At 35.4% G+C, this 13,089-nt stretch overlaps 1 protein-coding gene across 1 annotated transcript in view; it reads left to right on the top strand.

The window, feature by feature from the left end:
- Positions 1-13,089, top strand: part of Dok6 (docking protein 6) — a 456,129-nt gene that overhangs the window by 188,920 nt on the left and 254,120 nt on the right. Inside the window, exon 3 of the mRNA XM_021150966.2 lies at positions 1,159-1,273. Coding sequence (XP_021006625.1) covers positions 1,159-1,273 — 115 coding nt within the window. The remainder of the gene's footprint in view (positions 1-1,158; positions 1,274-13,089) is intronic.

Genomic DNA, 13,089 nt, shown 5'->3' with positions numbered 1-13,089 from the left:
TTGAGTTCCTGTCCTGATCTGCTTCATTGAATGAATAGCAATTTGGAAGAGTAAACAAACCAACCGAACAAACAAACCAACCAACCAAAAGCCAAACCAAAATAAAACCTTTCTTTCATCCCCAACTTGCTTTTGGGTCATGGTGTTTTTATTGCAGCAATAGAAATCCTAACTAAGACAGTTAAATTCTCTAATCATCAAGTTTCTTATCTTTCTTACAAGGATAGAGCTAATATCAACTAATTAGGACTTCATCAAAATTGTACAAGTTCAAAATTCTAGACATACTAACAATCCTAAAACATGGAAAAGCCTATTCCCGCACTAGTAATGTGACTATTAAGATATACGATAGAAGTATAAGAGTAATCAGAATGTTCTATGCACATGTGCAAAACTGTCATTTTTGGTTATTTTTGTTTGTAATAAATAAACAACAAAAAACATCATGAAGGAAAGTTCAGCATACATTAATACCCTGCCTCAGGTTGAAATTTCATTCTCAAACTGCTTCAGTGCTCTTGGTATCAGAGAGCTAACAATCATTAACTGTATGTCTTTTGTGTTTATGATCTTGGTACACACATTCCAAAATGACCTGGAATGTTGAAGTTTTTTATTTATCCAATACAGTGTCGGATGCTGTGTGATTTAGTCTTGTCTGGATCTGAGAGTGTTGGGGGAGAGACTTGTTACTAAATCTCATCAATATTCAACAGAGATTTAATGGAGAGCCTCTTTGTACAAGATTAATACTGCTTTTCATGATTACAAGTTTAATAACAGCATAGCCTCCATGAAGCTCTTATGCATTATCATTAGACCATTTCAAATATAGTAATCAATATGAAATAGAACCAAAACTGAAAGCCTAATGGAACACATTATGTTTTTTGTTTTACTGGTGTGGATAGAGTTAATTCAAGCTCAATACAACGATCCATTGGAAAGTGCTTCAGGCCTTAGGGTAGTGATAACTGGCCATTTTGTTTAAAGCACTGTATGTAGCACACATACTATCCGTTAAAATAAATAAAAAATTCTTTCTTGTTGGAGATGTAGTTTAGTGGTAGAATGTTTTATTAGCACAAACAAGACTCTAGGGGCTTATCCCCAGAACTTCAAAAGTAAAAAGAAAAAATATTTTTCTCTTTTAAGGTAACTGAACTGCACAACATCAAAAACATAACCAGACTGCCTCGAGAGACAAAGAAGCATGCAGTGGCAATTATCTTTCATGACGAAACGTCAAAGACATTTGCTTGTGAGTCAGGTAAGCAATTTCAGACCCATCTACAGCTTGAGGAAATTGAGTTGCTTCAGAGACAATGACTCACACAGATGAAGACAAAGGAAGTCTGAATAGGATGGCATATTGTAATGAGAATGTGTTGTAGAAAGCTTTGTAAGAAGTTCGACATACTGATATGCTGTAGAAACAAATGTTTTTGCATTTCCACTATCTTGTCTTTGTCAGGAGCTTTGTTCCTGGGTAGTCTGTGGGCTCTGGGGCTTTGGTTCAAGCTTTGCGAATTTAGTAAACAATACCTGGGAGATGTTCAGAATCAGCTTGTGACTTGCATTCTGGGTTTGGAAAAGTATAGCTGCGAAGCATTTTCTCATGTAGTAGTATCGCTGACATGAGAAAGCTCACCTAAGACACTTTAGAAAATAACTTTAAGGAATGTGTTGCTTTCATGGAATCTCAATACTACTATAAGTCAATATATTTTAAATTGAATTTTAGCATCTAAGTTCATAAAACACTTTTGACATTATGGAGACATAAGCAGTTTGTCGTTTGAACCTGCAGTATTTTTCATGGAGCAATTGCTGTGCTATGTAACGTATTAGTTGGCTTACTGCCTTTTAAAGATTCAGCTCAGTGAAATGGGTGTTTATAGAAAGGACACAGGCAAAATGTCCAAAACCTGGAAAGATGTGAATTTAAAGTAAAAATGAGGTTTTTAGGGAAGCTTTGATATCATTTTTTAGGGGAAATATGGCTAAAGGTTTATAAGTTTAATTAATACAAGGATATAGTCTAAAATTGATAAGGTCACTGTGCCTAATATGAATGGTTTATAACTCCTTATCTAATTTTATAGGAGCTTTGCTGTACTGCACTAAATTTATCAAATAGTTCAATCACTGAACACCTTTATCTATCAGCACCCTGATAGTTACTAAAAAAACAACAAAAATAATTTTCCTAATTTTAATGCTTCACTGCCTAGTGTTTTCAACTTTACAATAATCAGAATTGGAGATGCATAAAGAATTCTAGAGTCAATATTCAAAAAAAATGGTATTAGTTATAACGATTTAGAAAAAAATCTTATTTGGAATTTTTGGAGAAATATTAACTCAAGGTTTATATTCCTTTAGTTTCTTAAAGAATTCAACACACTATCTTTTTGACTGTGATGATTATTAGTGTTATAGTAGACATATTTGGCACCATTTTACATAGTCAATTGGCTTTTGTAATTTAATTAGCTATAAATCACACTCCAGTTTCCTATCAATTGGTTTTTCAAGGTAGGGCTCAAAATTATGAGAAAGTGTACAACATTGCTCATTTTCACATTTTATTTTTCTAAAATTATTGTGAGAGAACATATTCCTTAGTGTTTATATCTTAAGATGTGAGTGTTCAATATTTATTTATATGCATATAGTGTGTGTCCTATTCCTCCAAATTGCAATGTTATCTAGAAACTGCAATGTTTGCTCCAAGAGGAAAGGGAGGCTCACGAGCCCCGGGAGATTAAACAAAAGGTCACCAAAGGTCACAGATGAAGAGGGAATTTTTTTTTTTGAAATGTTATTGAGGGCTTCTACCCAACAGGGTACATGAGTGTGAACTGTTATTCAGAATAGAGACTCTCACCAGTCAAAACAGGAAAAAAATATTCAGACCATTGAACTGCCAGTAAGCTACATGGAGTGCTCCACAGCTGCAGTTTTGGAAGTCAGTCATCACCCACATTCAGGTGAACTTTCTGGTGATACAGCTGCTTTTGTGTAATTCCTGATTCATGTATCTCCTTACCCATACTCTTGTGAGTAACCCCAATTAAAAACTCATTGGTTTCCAAATTTGACATTGCTGGAATTGTTAACCTGTCATAGATTCCCCATCTGTGATAAGTTAACATTTGTGTCTCATCTCTTTAGAAATAGTCTATCACACAGCATGCAGACACATATATATGCATATATATCCAGTTTCTTCCCAAAGAATCTTGCTGATCCATGTTATTCTTTCTCATCACCCATGATCACTTCCACTATCTGATAAAGAATATATGCCAGGGGGACAGAGGAAGAGTAGATATTTTTTTGTACTCTGATTCTTAAAAGACATTTTAGTGACTTTGTATTAATAAATCAATACTACACATGCATTCTGTATTTGCATCATGCCATATGCCTAGACTAAAAACATCTAGCTTCTTCATGTCTCGATACTAGTACATTGATTCAGAAACATTCATTCTCATGACGAAGACTCAACCCATGTGTGCATTTGTATTTCTTGTTGTATTGACCTTGAAATGAGGATTACAGTTGAACTCTAGGAATCAGGGCAGCAAAGTGTCCTAGAGGTATGTAACAGCACACAGATGGCATCTATGTCCTCTATACTGAGCATCACAACTTTTATGAGGCTCAGTACCAACAGAACACAGTTTTCTCAGTAAATTGAATTCAAAATGCACTTAAATAATTTCCAGGAAAGACAGAAAAGAATAGAATTTAAAATAAATGCTCAAGTATACTAAGAATCTAGAACTTGGTCTCTAAAAATGGTTAACTAGGATTTGTTGAGAACTTGCCAATGCTAGTATGAAAAGCAAGTAATAGTCAAGGTGAACTCAGAGCATCATATAACAACTATAGGACTTAATTAGCTAATTAATCACACAAACTCTAAAAGGAGCACCAGTTGAAAAAATAAACAGAATTTGAGCAACAAGTATAGAGTGGGATTATAAATTGTTATAAATATCCTGAGACCATGTTGACATAAATAAAAGTTTAAATGAATATGTGGGCAGAGATAGAACAATATTCCTTGCAAAAGAATCTTTAATTAGCAAGTGACATGCAATTCATACTTTTCAAGTTTTATATATTTATTGTGACTTTATTGCAAAGGGAAGTAGGTGAAAAAACTTGATATTAAAGGAGACTAATATTCTAACTTAGGTGACTAATCTGGTATACATCATGGTGATAAGTCCTTTGTTATAATGTGAAAAAAAATTCATCTTGCCTCATGGCCTTTGTCCAAGCAAAGTGTATGCCAAATGGAATCATAAGGGAAAAAAGTATATTACTTCAAATGTTACAACACATCTCATTAGAATTTTTCCAACTTTTAATACCTACTCAATGAGCTGGAACTGATACCTAACACTGTTATTATATTTTGGCCCTTACAGCTTCAAAAATCTAGGCAACATGTTGACACCAATACCATTCTGAGTAAAAATTACCATGTGATGAGCTCACAAAATCACAGTAAAAACCTCACATATGTTATTTAAGCTAAATAATTTTAATCACTTTAGGATAATCAAAGATTATTCATAGTTTTGAATCTTCTCATTATTAATTATAAAGAAAAATGGTTTGTTTGAAATGCTGCTAATAAAAGCTCTATGATCTCCAAGATCAGAAGGCAAAGTTCTATGCAGTCTTTGTATACACAATCCATTCTGAAAAAGACTGATACTTATCATATGCAGATTTTACAGACTCAGTAGTAATCCAGGCCTGAAATTAGAATTGTTTGTGATAGTTTCATGGTTCATATAAGAAATTAAGGGCTCTCTAAAACAATGGTGTTTAATTTAAGAGAATGATTTCCTATGCATGTAAAGTCACATCAAAATTATTTAAACTTACACTAAAGAATTTTGAACTAATTTCAATTATGACTTATTTAAAAGTATTATTTGTTTTAAAAGTTATTTTAATGTGAGAATGAAGCACTGTGCTAGCAGTTAGTCATTTAAGGATTGTAAGAAATAAGTCAATGTTTTAACTACTGTCAAAAGCTGTTTAAGAAAAGCTATGGTAAGCAAGTGAAATTTCTGGAAGTAGCCACTATTTTGCATGGCTGCTATGGGTGCACTCTGGAGGCAAGGTCCCTAGAGATTTTATCCCAGGATTGCTTCTCTATGTTGATATCCTTTTCCTACCACTACTACATATCCTAAGGATTCCTGGGCTTCTGCCCAAACTATTGGGAAGATCTGCAGAATCTATATGAAGATGTATTTTCATGTAGTAATTCTGTATATACGAATTGATTATTTCATTATTCCTGATAATTATATTATAGAACTCCTAAATTGATACAAGTAATTTCAAACTTCCTATAGAATAAAAGTAGTGAATGGAACTCTGTAAACCTCAGGGAGTTTAGAGGTCAGGTGTGGTGGGGGTGGGGGCATACACATGGAGACAGGGTGGGGTGGGGTGGAGGTGTGGGATGTGGAGCAGACACATGGTGGATGCGGGAAGGGAATGGAATATGGAGAGTTAAAAAAAACATTAAAAATAAAATAAAATTTAAAAAATAATTTTAAAAAAGACATAATAAAGATGAGGTGGAAAAAAGATATATTGATGCAATGGTGGGAAAATGTTATGGGTATAAGCAGTTACTTTTTGCTAGGATGTAAGATCTTCAAGAGATAGAACCCATACCTCTTACTGCAAAAGTGAATGGATGTGAGATTTAACTGGTCATGGACCTAGGGGAAAAGGTTACTTTGTTTGTTTGTTTGTTTGTTTGTTTTTATGGAACCTATTATTTTTTTATTAAAATATTTAACCAAGTAATTTTTAAATGAGGCATAAAATTACAAGTAAAAACATAAATGAATAAAACAGAATTGAGTTTTTTAACAACATGCATTCTTTATTTTGTTTTATTTTTACCATGTACTATACAGCTTTTAATCCTTTTTTATTAGATATTTTCTTCATTTACATTTCAAGTGCTATCCCCTTTCCTAGTTTCCTATCTGAAAACCCCCTATACCCTCTCACCTCCCCCCCTGCTCCCCAACACACCCACTCCCTGCTTGCTATACTGGGGCATATAACCTTTGCAAAACATTACCCATGGAAGGAGTTACAGAGACAAAGTTCAGAGCTGAGACAGAAGTAAGGACCATCCAGAGATTGCCCCACCAGGGGACCCATCCCATAAACAACCAGCAAACCCAGACACTATTGCATATGCCAATAAGATTTTGCTGACAGGACTCTGATATAGCTATCTCTTGAGGTTATGCCAGTGCCTGGCAAATACAGAAGTGGATGCTCACAGGCATCTATTGGATGGAACACAGGGGCCCCAATGAAGGAGCTAAAGAAAGTACCCAAGGACCTAATGGAGTCTGCAGCCCTATAGGAGGAACAAAAATATGAACTAATCAGTACCTCCAGAGCTCCTATTAAAAATGGGGTACAGAGCTAAACAAAGAATTTTCAACTGAGGAATATGAAATGGCTGAGAAGGACCTGAAAAAATGTTCAGCATCCTTAATTATCAGGGAAATGCAAATCAAAAAAACCCTGAGATTCCACCTCACACCAGTCAGAATGACTAAGATCAAAAAGTCAGGTAACAGCAGATGCTGGCAAGGGTGTGGAGAAAGAGGAACACTTCTCCATTGCTGGTGGGATTGCAAGCTGGTACAATCACTCTGGAATTCAGTTTGGCGGATTCTCAGAAGACTGGACATAGTACTACCAGAGAACCCAGCAATAACTCTCCTGGGCATATACCCAGAAGATGCTCCAACATGTAATAAGGACACATGCTCCACTATGCTCATAGCAGCCTTATTTATAATAGCCAGGAACTGGAGAGAATACAGATGTCTCTCAACAGAGGAATGGATACAGAAAATGTGGTACATTCACACAATGGAGTACTACTCAGCTACTAAAAACAATGAATTTATGAAATTTTTAGGCAAATGGATGTATCTGTAGGATATCATCCTGAGTGAGGTAACCCAATCACAAAAGAAGTCACTTGATATGCACTCACTTATAAGTGGATATTAGCCCAGAAACTTAGAACACCCAAGATACAATTTGCAAAACACATGAAACTCAAGAAGAAGGAAAACCAAAGTGAGAAAAGTTTTCTTAATACTCTGCTAAAAGAACATGGCAATAAAATGACTCCTGATTCTTAAAAAAAACCAAAAGAATAAAAGTAGTGAGTGGAACTCTGTAAACCTTCCTCTATCACGGACTAATTGTACTAAGAATAGAAAGCAGGCTTGGAACAAATTAACAATCAAGGAAATCATTCCTTCTAGGTTAGGAATGAGGTCACTATCTAGTAACTAAAGGTCATAAACTGGGAACAAATAATTTATTATAGGTGCAAAGACAGAAAATAAATGGTAGACTAGTTCTTTTATATGGCTTTAATATAAAAGGACACAGGGCAGATGATTGTCACCTAACCAAACCATCTTACTTGTGACATAAAAACTATTTCTTTAAACTTATAGATAATGAATGTTCAGTCATGTACTATTCTTAATAGAACGACATGTAAACAATTTTGCTATAACTTCTTAAGCTTTACCGACCTATGACCTATTGACTTAAATTTACTATGAACATATAGAATATAAAAGTGCTTATAAAACCATGTGCTCAATTATCCTGAGAAGGTATAAAAAACTAAGAGCAACAATAAAGTGGCAGTGTAGCACTTTTCTGCTTCATCCATTGTGTGTGTGTGTGTGTATGTGTGTGCCTGACTTTCTTTCTTTTCTTTTCTCTCTGGCTAATGAAAAGTTAAGGAAGTCTGAGCCTCTTAATCTGGTCATTCAGAGGCCTATGAGTCAAAGAGTAAAGATCCCAAGTAACTTAGTTACTTTTCTTAATCCTCTGTTGCTATAAGCAGGAGTTAATTACCAGAAGCCATCACCTTTGAGCCCCCAAATAGCAAGAAATATTTAAGTTTTAGCCATAAGCCTTTAGCCACCTACAAAGCTACCCTTGCTGCCTTCTTCAGTACATTAAAGCTGAGCTGGAACCTGGCAATTGACTTCAAGCATTTTGATGGTGGAAAAGAAGGAATTCGAAATCTGGAACAAGAAATACAATTATTTTTTGCAAAGCAAAGTATTGTATATGGTAATTAAGATATAGTACACCACATATTAAAATATTAAAGTTTGGGGGTTTTTTTGAATGACTGTAACAAGTAGATATTGTACAGCTTATTAATCACATCAATGAATTGCCAGTATAAAAAAACTTTTCTCTAAAGATAAATAAGTAGTGCATTATTTCTCTCCAGTATAAGCTGTATCTCTATCCACTCCCACAAACAGAAACTTCAAGAATGTCTTTATTATTTCATTATACTAATACTTGGAGAGTATCTCTTTCAAAAAGTTTCTAAGTTTCCAAAATAAACTAAACATCAGATCAGTATAAGTATTCTTAGTTATAGTTTCTATTGCTGTGATAAAAAAAAAAAAGACCATGAACAAAAGAAACTTGGGAGAAAAGGATTTATTCTATCTATAAATCTCGATCACTGACATGAAGCAGAAATTTAATTCAGGAAACTGAAGGCAGGAACTGAAGAAGAAACCAAGGAGAAATGGTGCTTGCTTACTTGCTTTCCCTTCCTCATTTGCTAACGTCATTTCGTTGTACAGTCCAGGACCACTTGTACAAGGATAGCACTGCCCAAAAGAGCTAGACTCTTCCTTACCAATAATTAATTTGAAAAATGCTCTACACAATTGACTTCAGGCCTACAGAGCATTTTTATTGATTTATATTTCCTCTTCCCAGATATGTCTAAGTCTGTGTGATATTGACAGGAATCAGGACAGAGAGAAAAATGAAACATATCAGAAATTAATGAAATAGAACACAATTTATTTACAAATGATGATCGTAGAAGATAGATCAGTCCACAACTAACCTGACTTACAAGTTGAAGACCTAACTTTAGAACTCCAGAAATCATGTAAAAAGCTGAGATGATGGCACATATCTAGAATACTGGCACATTTGGCTTCACTACCAAGCTAGCCCACTTATAAAGAACTGCTATCAATTCTTCATAAATATTACATAAATTTGGTGAGTCATCCAAATTTATTCTATGAAGCCAGCTACATACCCTGACACCAAAATTAAGCAAGAATATAATGGCAACCTAAACCTATTATACAATATCTATAATAGATGCAAAAAAAATCCTTCAACAAAATTGTATCACATAAAATCTAACAACACATATTAATTTGTGTTGACTGTGATAAGGTGAAATTCATTCTAGGCGGGAATAAAATGTATACATCTCCTTTTAGCAATCCTAAGAGGAAAGTTCATAGTAATAAGTGCCGCCATAAAGAAATTAGAAAGTTCTCATGCCAGCAATTTAAAAGTACACCTGACAACTCTAGAGAAGAAGAAGAAGAAGAAGAAGAAGAAGAAGAAGAAGAAGAAGAAGAAGAAGAAGAAGAAGAAGAAGAAGAAGAAGAAGAAGAAGAAGAAGAAGGTGGAAGAGGAGGAGGAGGAGGAAGAGAAGAAGGAGAAGAAGGAGAAGGAGAAGGAGAAGGAGAAGGAGAAGGAGAAGGAGAAGGAGAAGGAGAAGGAGAAGGAGAAGGAGAAGAAGAAGAAGAAGAAGAAGAAGAAGAAGAAGAAGAAGAAGAAGAAGAAGAAGAAGAAGAAGAAGAAGAAGAAGAAGAAGAAGAAGAAGAAGAAGAAGGTGGAAGAGGAGGAGGAGGAGGAAGAGAAGAAGGAGAAGGAGAAGGAAAAGGAGAAGAAGAAGAAGAAGAAGAAGAAGAAGAAGAAGAAGAAGAAGAAGAAGAAGAAGAAGAAGAAGAAGAAGAAGAAGAAGAAGAAGAAGAAGCAACCACAGCAAAGAGGAATAACCAAACTCTGGGCTGAAATCAATCAGTTAGGAAAAAAGAAATCAATACAAATAATCAACAAACTCAGGAGCTGGTTCTTTGAGAAAAATGAACAGGAGAGAGAGAAAAAAAAAACCCTTATCCAAACTAACCAAAAGGTAAAGACAGTAAGTAAATAAACAAAATCAGAAATGAAAAGGAGATATAACAACAGACACTGAGGAAATTCAAATAATCATTAGGTCTTACTTCAATAGACTGTACTCCACAAAATTGGATAGTCTTAATTAAATGGACAATTTTCTAGACAGATATTATTTACCAAAGTTGAATCAAGATCAGGTAAACTATTTAAACAGCCCTATAACCACTAAGAAAATAGAAGCTGTCATTAAGTGTCTCAACAACAACAACAACAACAACAACAAAACAGCACCAGATGGTTTTTAGTGCAGAAACCAGTGGTAGAAACCAGACTTTCAAAGAAGAGCTAGTATCAATACTCCTCAAACTATTCCACAAAATAGAAACAGAAGGAACACTGCCAAACTCATTCTATGAAGATACAACCAGCCTAATATCTAAACCACACAAAGATTCAACAAAGAGAATTCATACCTATTTCACATATGAACATGATTCAAAATACTCAATAAAATACAAGCCCAATGCAAGAACACATCAAAAATAAAATATCATCCATCATGATAATAGTGTTTTTTTTTTCTTTTCTAAAAATAACTTGAGAGCATGATGGCACAAACTTGTAATCCCAGAACTCCATAGTGAAGAAGATCACAAGTTCAAGACCAGCCTAAGCTACATATCCAAACTCCATTATTTAAAACAAGTAAAACTTATAGAGACAGTGAGTAGAATGGCGAATTCTAACATCTGGGAAGAGGAAGCTGAAGAGTTATTAATTAAAAGGCACAATGATTCACTCAGCTTGAAAAATATACTGAGGAATTCTGTGTACATGTTGTAGATGTGCATTAATAATACACATTGTAATATTAGCTTATTATAATATTTTGTTGTTTTTAAGAGTTGATTTCATTTTAAATGCACTTAAACAAAATAAACATTACAAAAAGAAGTGCTTACATGCATCTTTTACAAAGAGAATGTTATTATTTTCTAAAGTAGCATGTTTTCTCCATAATAATTTTTGCTGATCATTGTCATGGTTCTTTCTTTATAATATGATAACATTACTTTTTACAAAAAGTACTTTTTTGAGGATTCTATGTAGTTTTTAATTTTAATGATTCAAATATATTTTCTATCTGAAATCATCTATAAAATCCATCCTTAAATTCAACATGGAAGGATGCTATGCATATGGTTCCGATATTTGATTGAAATTTCTTAACATTAGTAAGTGATTATTGACAAATAAAATGTGCATGTATTAAATCTGCACAATGTTATGCTTTAAATCATATATAAATTAAGTAATGGTCACAACTACCAAGGTAATTGATATTCCTCTTGCCTTCTAGATATCATTTTTCTTTTCTTTCTTTTCTTTCTTTTTCTTTCTTTCTTTTTCTTTTTCTTTTTCTTTTCTTTTCTTTTCTTTTTTTTTTTTTGTAGTTGTTACAAAAATTCTTGAGATGGGCTATTTTATAATGGCCAAGCCTGTATTGGTTATGATTTGTGGTCTAGAACCTGCAAATCATAAAAGATAATTTTTGAACCTATGTTAAATCTTTAGCTATAGACAAAAGTGCATGGGTGTGTGTGTTTCTTATGCTTTTCTTTGTTTTTATTCTGATTTGTTCTTATTGCTTGGTTGTTTTCATTTTGTTCTTAATTTACATTTCTTTTTATTGGTATTTTATTTATTTACATTTCAAATGTTATTCACCCTTCCAGTTTCCCCCTACACAAACACCTTATCCCATCTTCCCTCATCCCTGCTTCTATGAGAGTGTTCCCACCCACCCACCCACTCCTGCCTCAACACCCCAGCATTACTCTACTTTGGGGCATCTAGCCTTCACAGGACCAAGAGCCTCCCCTCCTACTGTTGCCAGGCAAGGCAATCCTCTGCTACATACGCAGGTGGAGCCATGGGTCCCTCCATGTGTACACTTTGTTTGGTGGTTTAGTCCCTGGGAGCACTGTGGTGGTGGTGGGGTCTGCTTGGTTGGTATTGTATTTCCTCCTATGAGGTTGCAAACCCCTCCAGCTCCTTCAGTCCTTCCCTAACTCCTCCATTAGGGTTCCCATGCTCAGTCTGATAGTTGGCTGTGAGTATCCATATCTGTATTGGTCAAGCTCTGGGAGAGCCTCTCAGGGGACAGCTATACCAGGCTCCTGTCAGCAAGCTCTTCTTGGCATCAGAGATAGTGTCTGCATTTGGTGTCTGCAGATGGGATAGATCCCTAGGTGGGGCAGTCTCTGGATTCCTTTTCTTCAGTCTCTGCTCCACTCTTTGTGCCTTCATTTCCTTTAAACAGGAGCAATTCTGAAATAATATTTTTGAGATGGGTGTGTGATCCCATCTGTCAAACAGTGGCTGTGCCTAACCTCTGGATTTGGTCTCTACAAGTTCTCTTTCTCCTTTGTTGTGTATTTCAGCTAATGTCATCCCTGTTGGGTCCTGGGAGCCTCTTGCTTTCCTCGCATCTGAAACTTTCTGGTGGCTGTCCTCTGCTCCCCCTCTCCCACAGCTACACACCTCCATTCAATTTTCTGACCTTCTGTACTTCTCCCCTGTCTCCTCCAGCATCCTGCCTGCCCCCCTTTTTCCCTTCCCCTCCTCTCTCTCTCACAGATGCCTCCCTTCCTCTATCTCCCATGATTATTTTATTCCCCCTTCTTTTTTTTATTAGATATTTTCTTTATTTACATTTCAAATGTTATCCTCTTTCCTGATTTCCCCTCCGAAAACCTACTATCCCTTACCCCCTCCCCCTGCTCACCAACCCACACCCACCTGCTTCCTGGCCCTATCATTCCCCTATACTGAGGCATAGAGCCTTCACAGGACCAAGGGACTCTCCTCCCATTGATGACCAGCTAGGCCATTCTCTGCTACATATGCAGCTGGAGCCATGAGTCCCACCATGTGTGCTCTTTGTTTGGTGGTTTAGTCCCTGGGAATTTCAGGTAATGGTTAGTTCATATTGTTGTTCCTCCTATGGGG

Source organism: Mus caroli, unplaced genomic scaffold, assembly GCF_978045245.1.
Source record: "Mus caroli unplaced genomic scaffold, Mus_caroli_1 scaffold_19, whole genome shotgun sequence".
Taxonomy (NCBI): Eukaryota; Metazoa; Chordata; class Mammalia; order Rodentia; family Muridae; genus Mus; species Mus caroli.
This window is presented reverse-complemented; position numbering and strand designations above follow the sequence as displayed.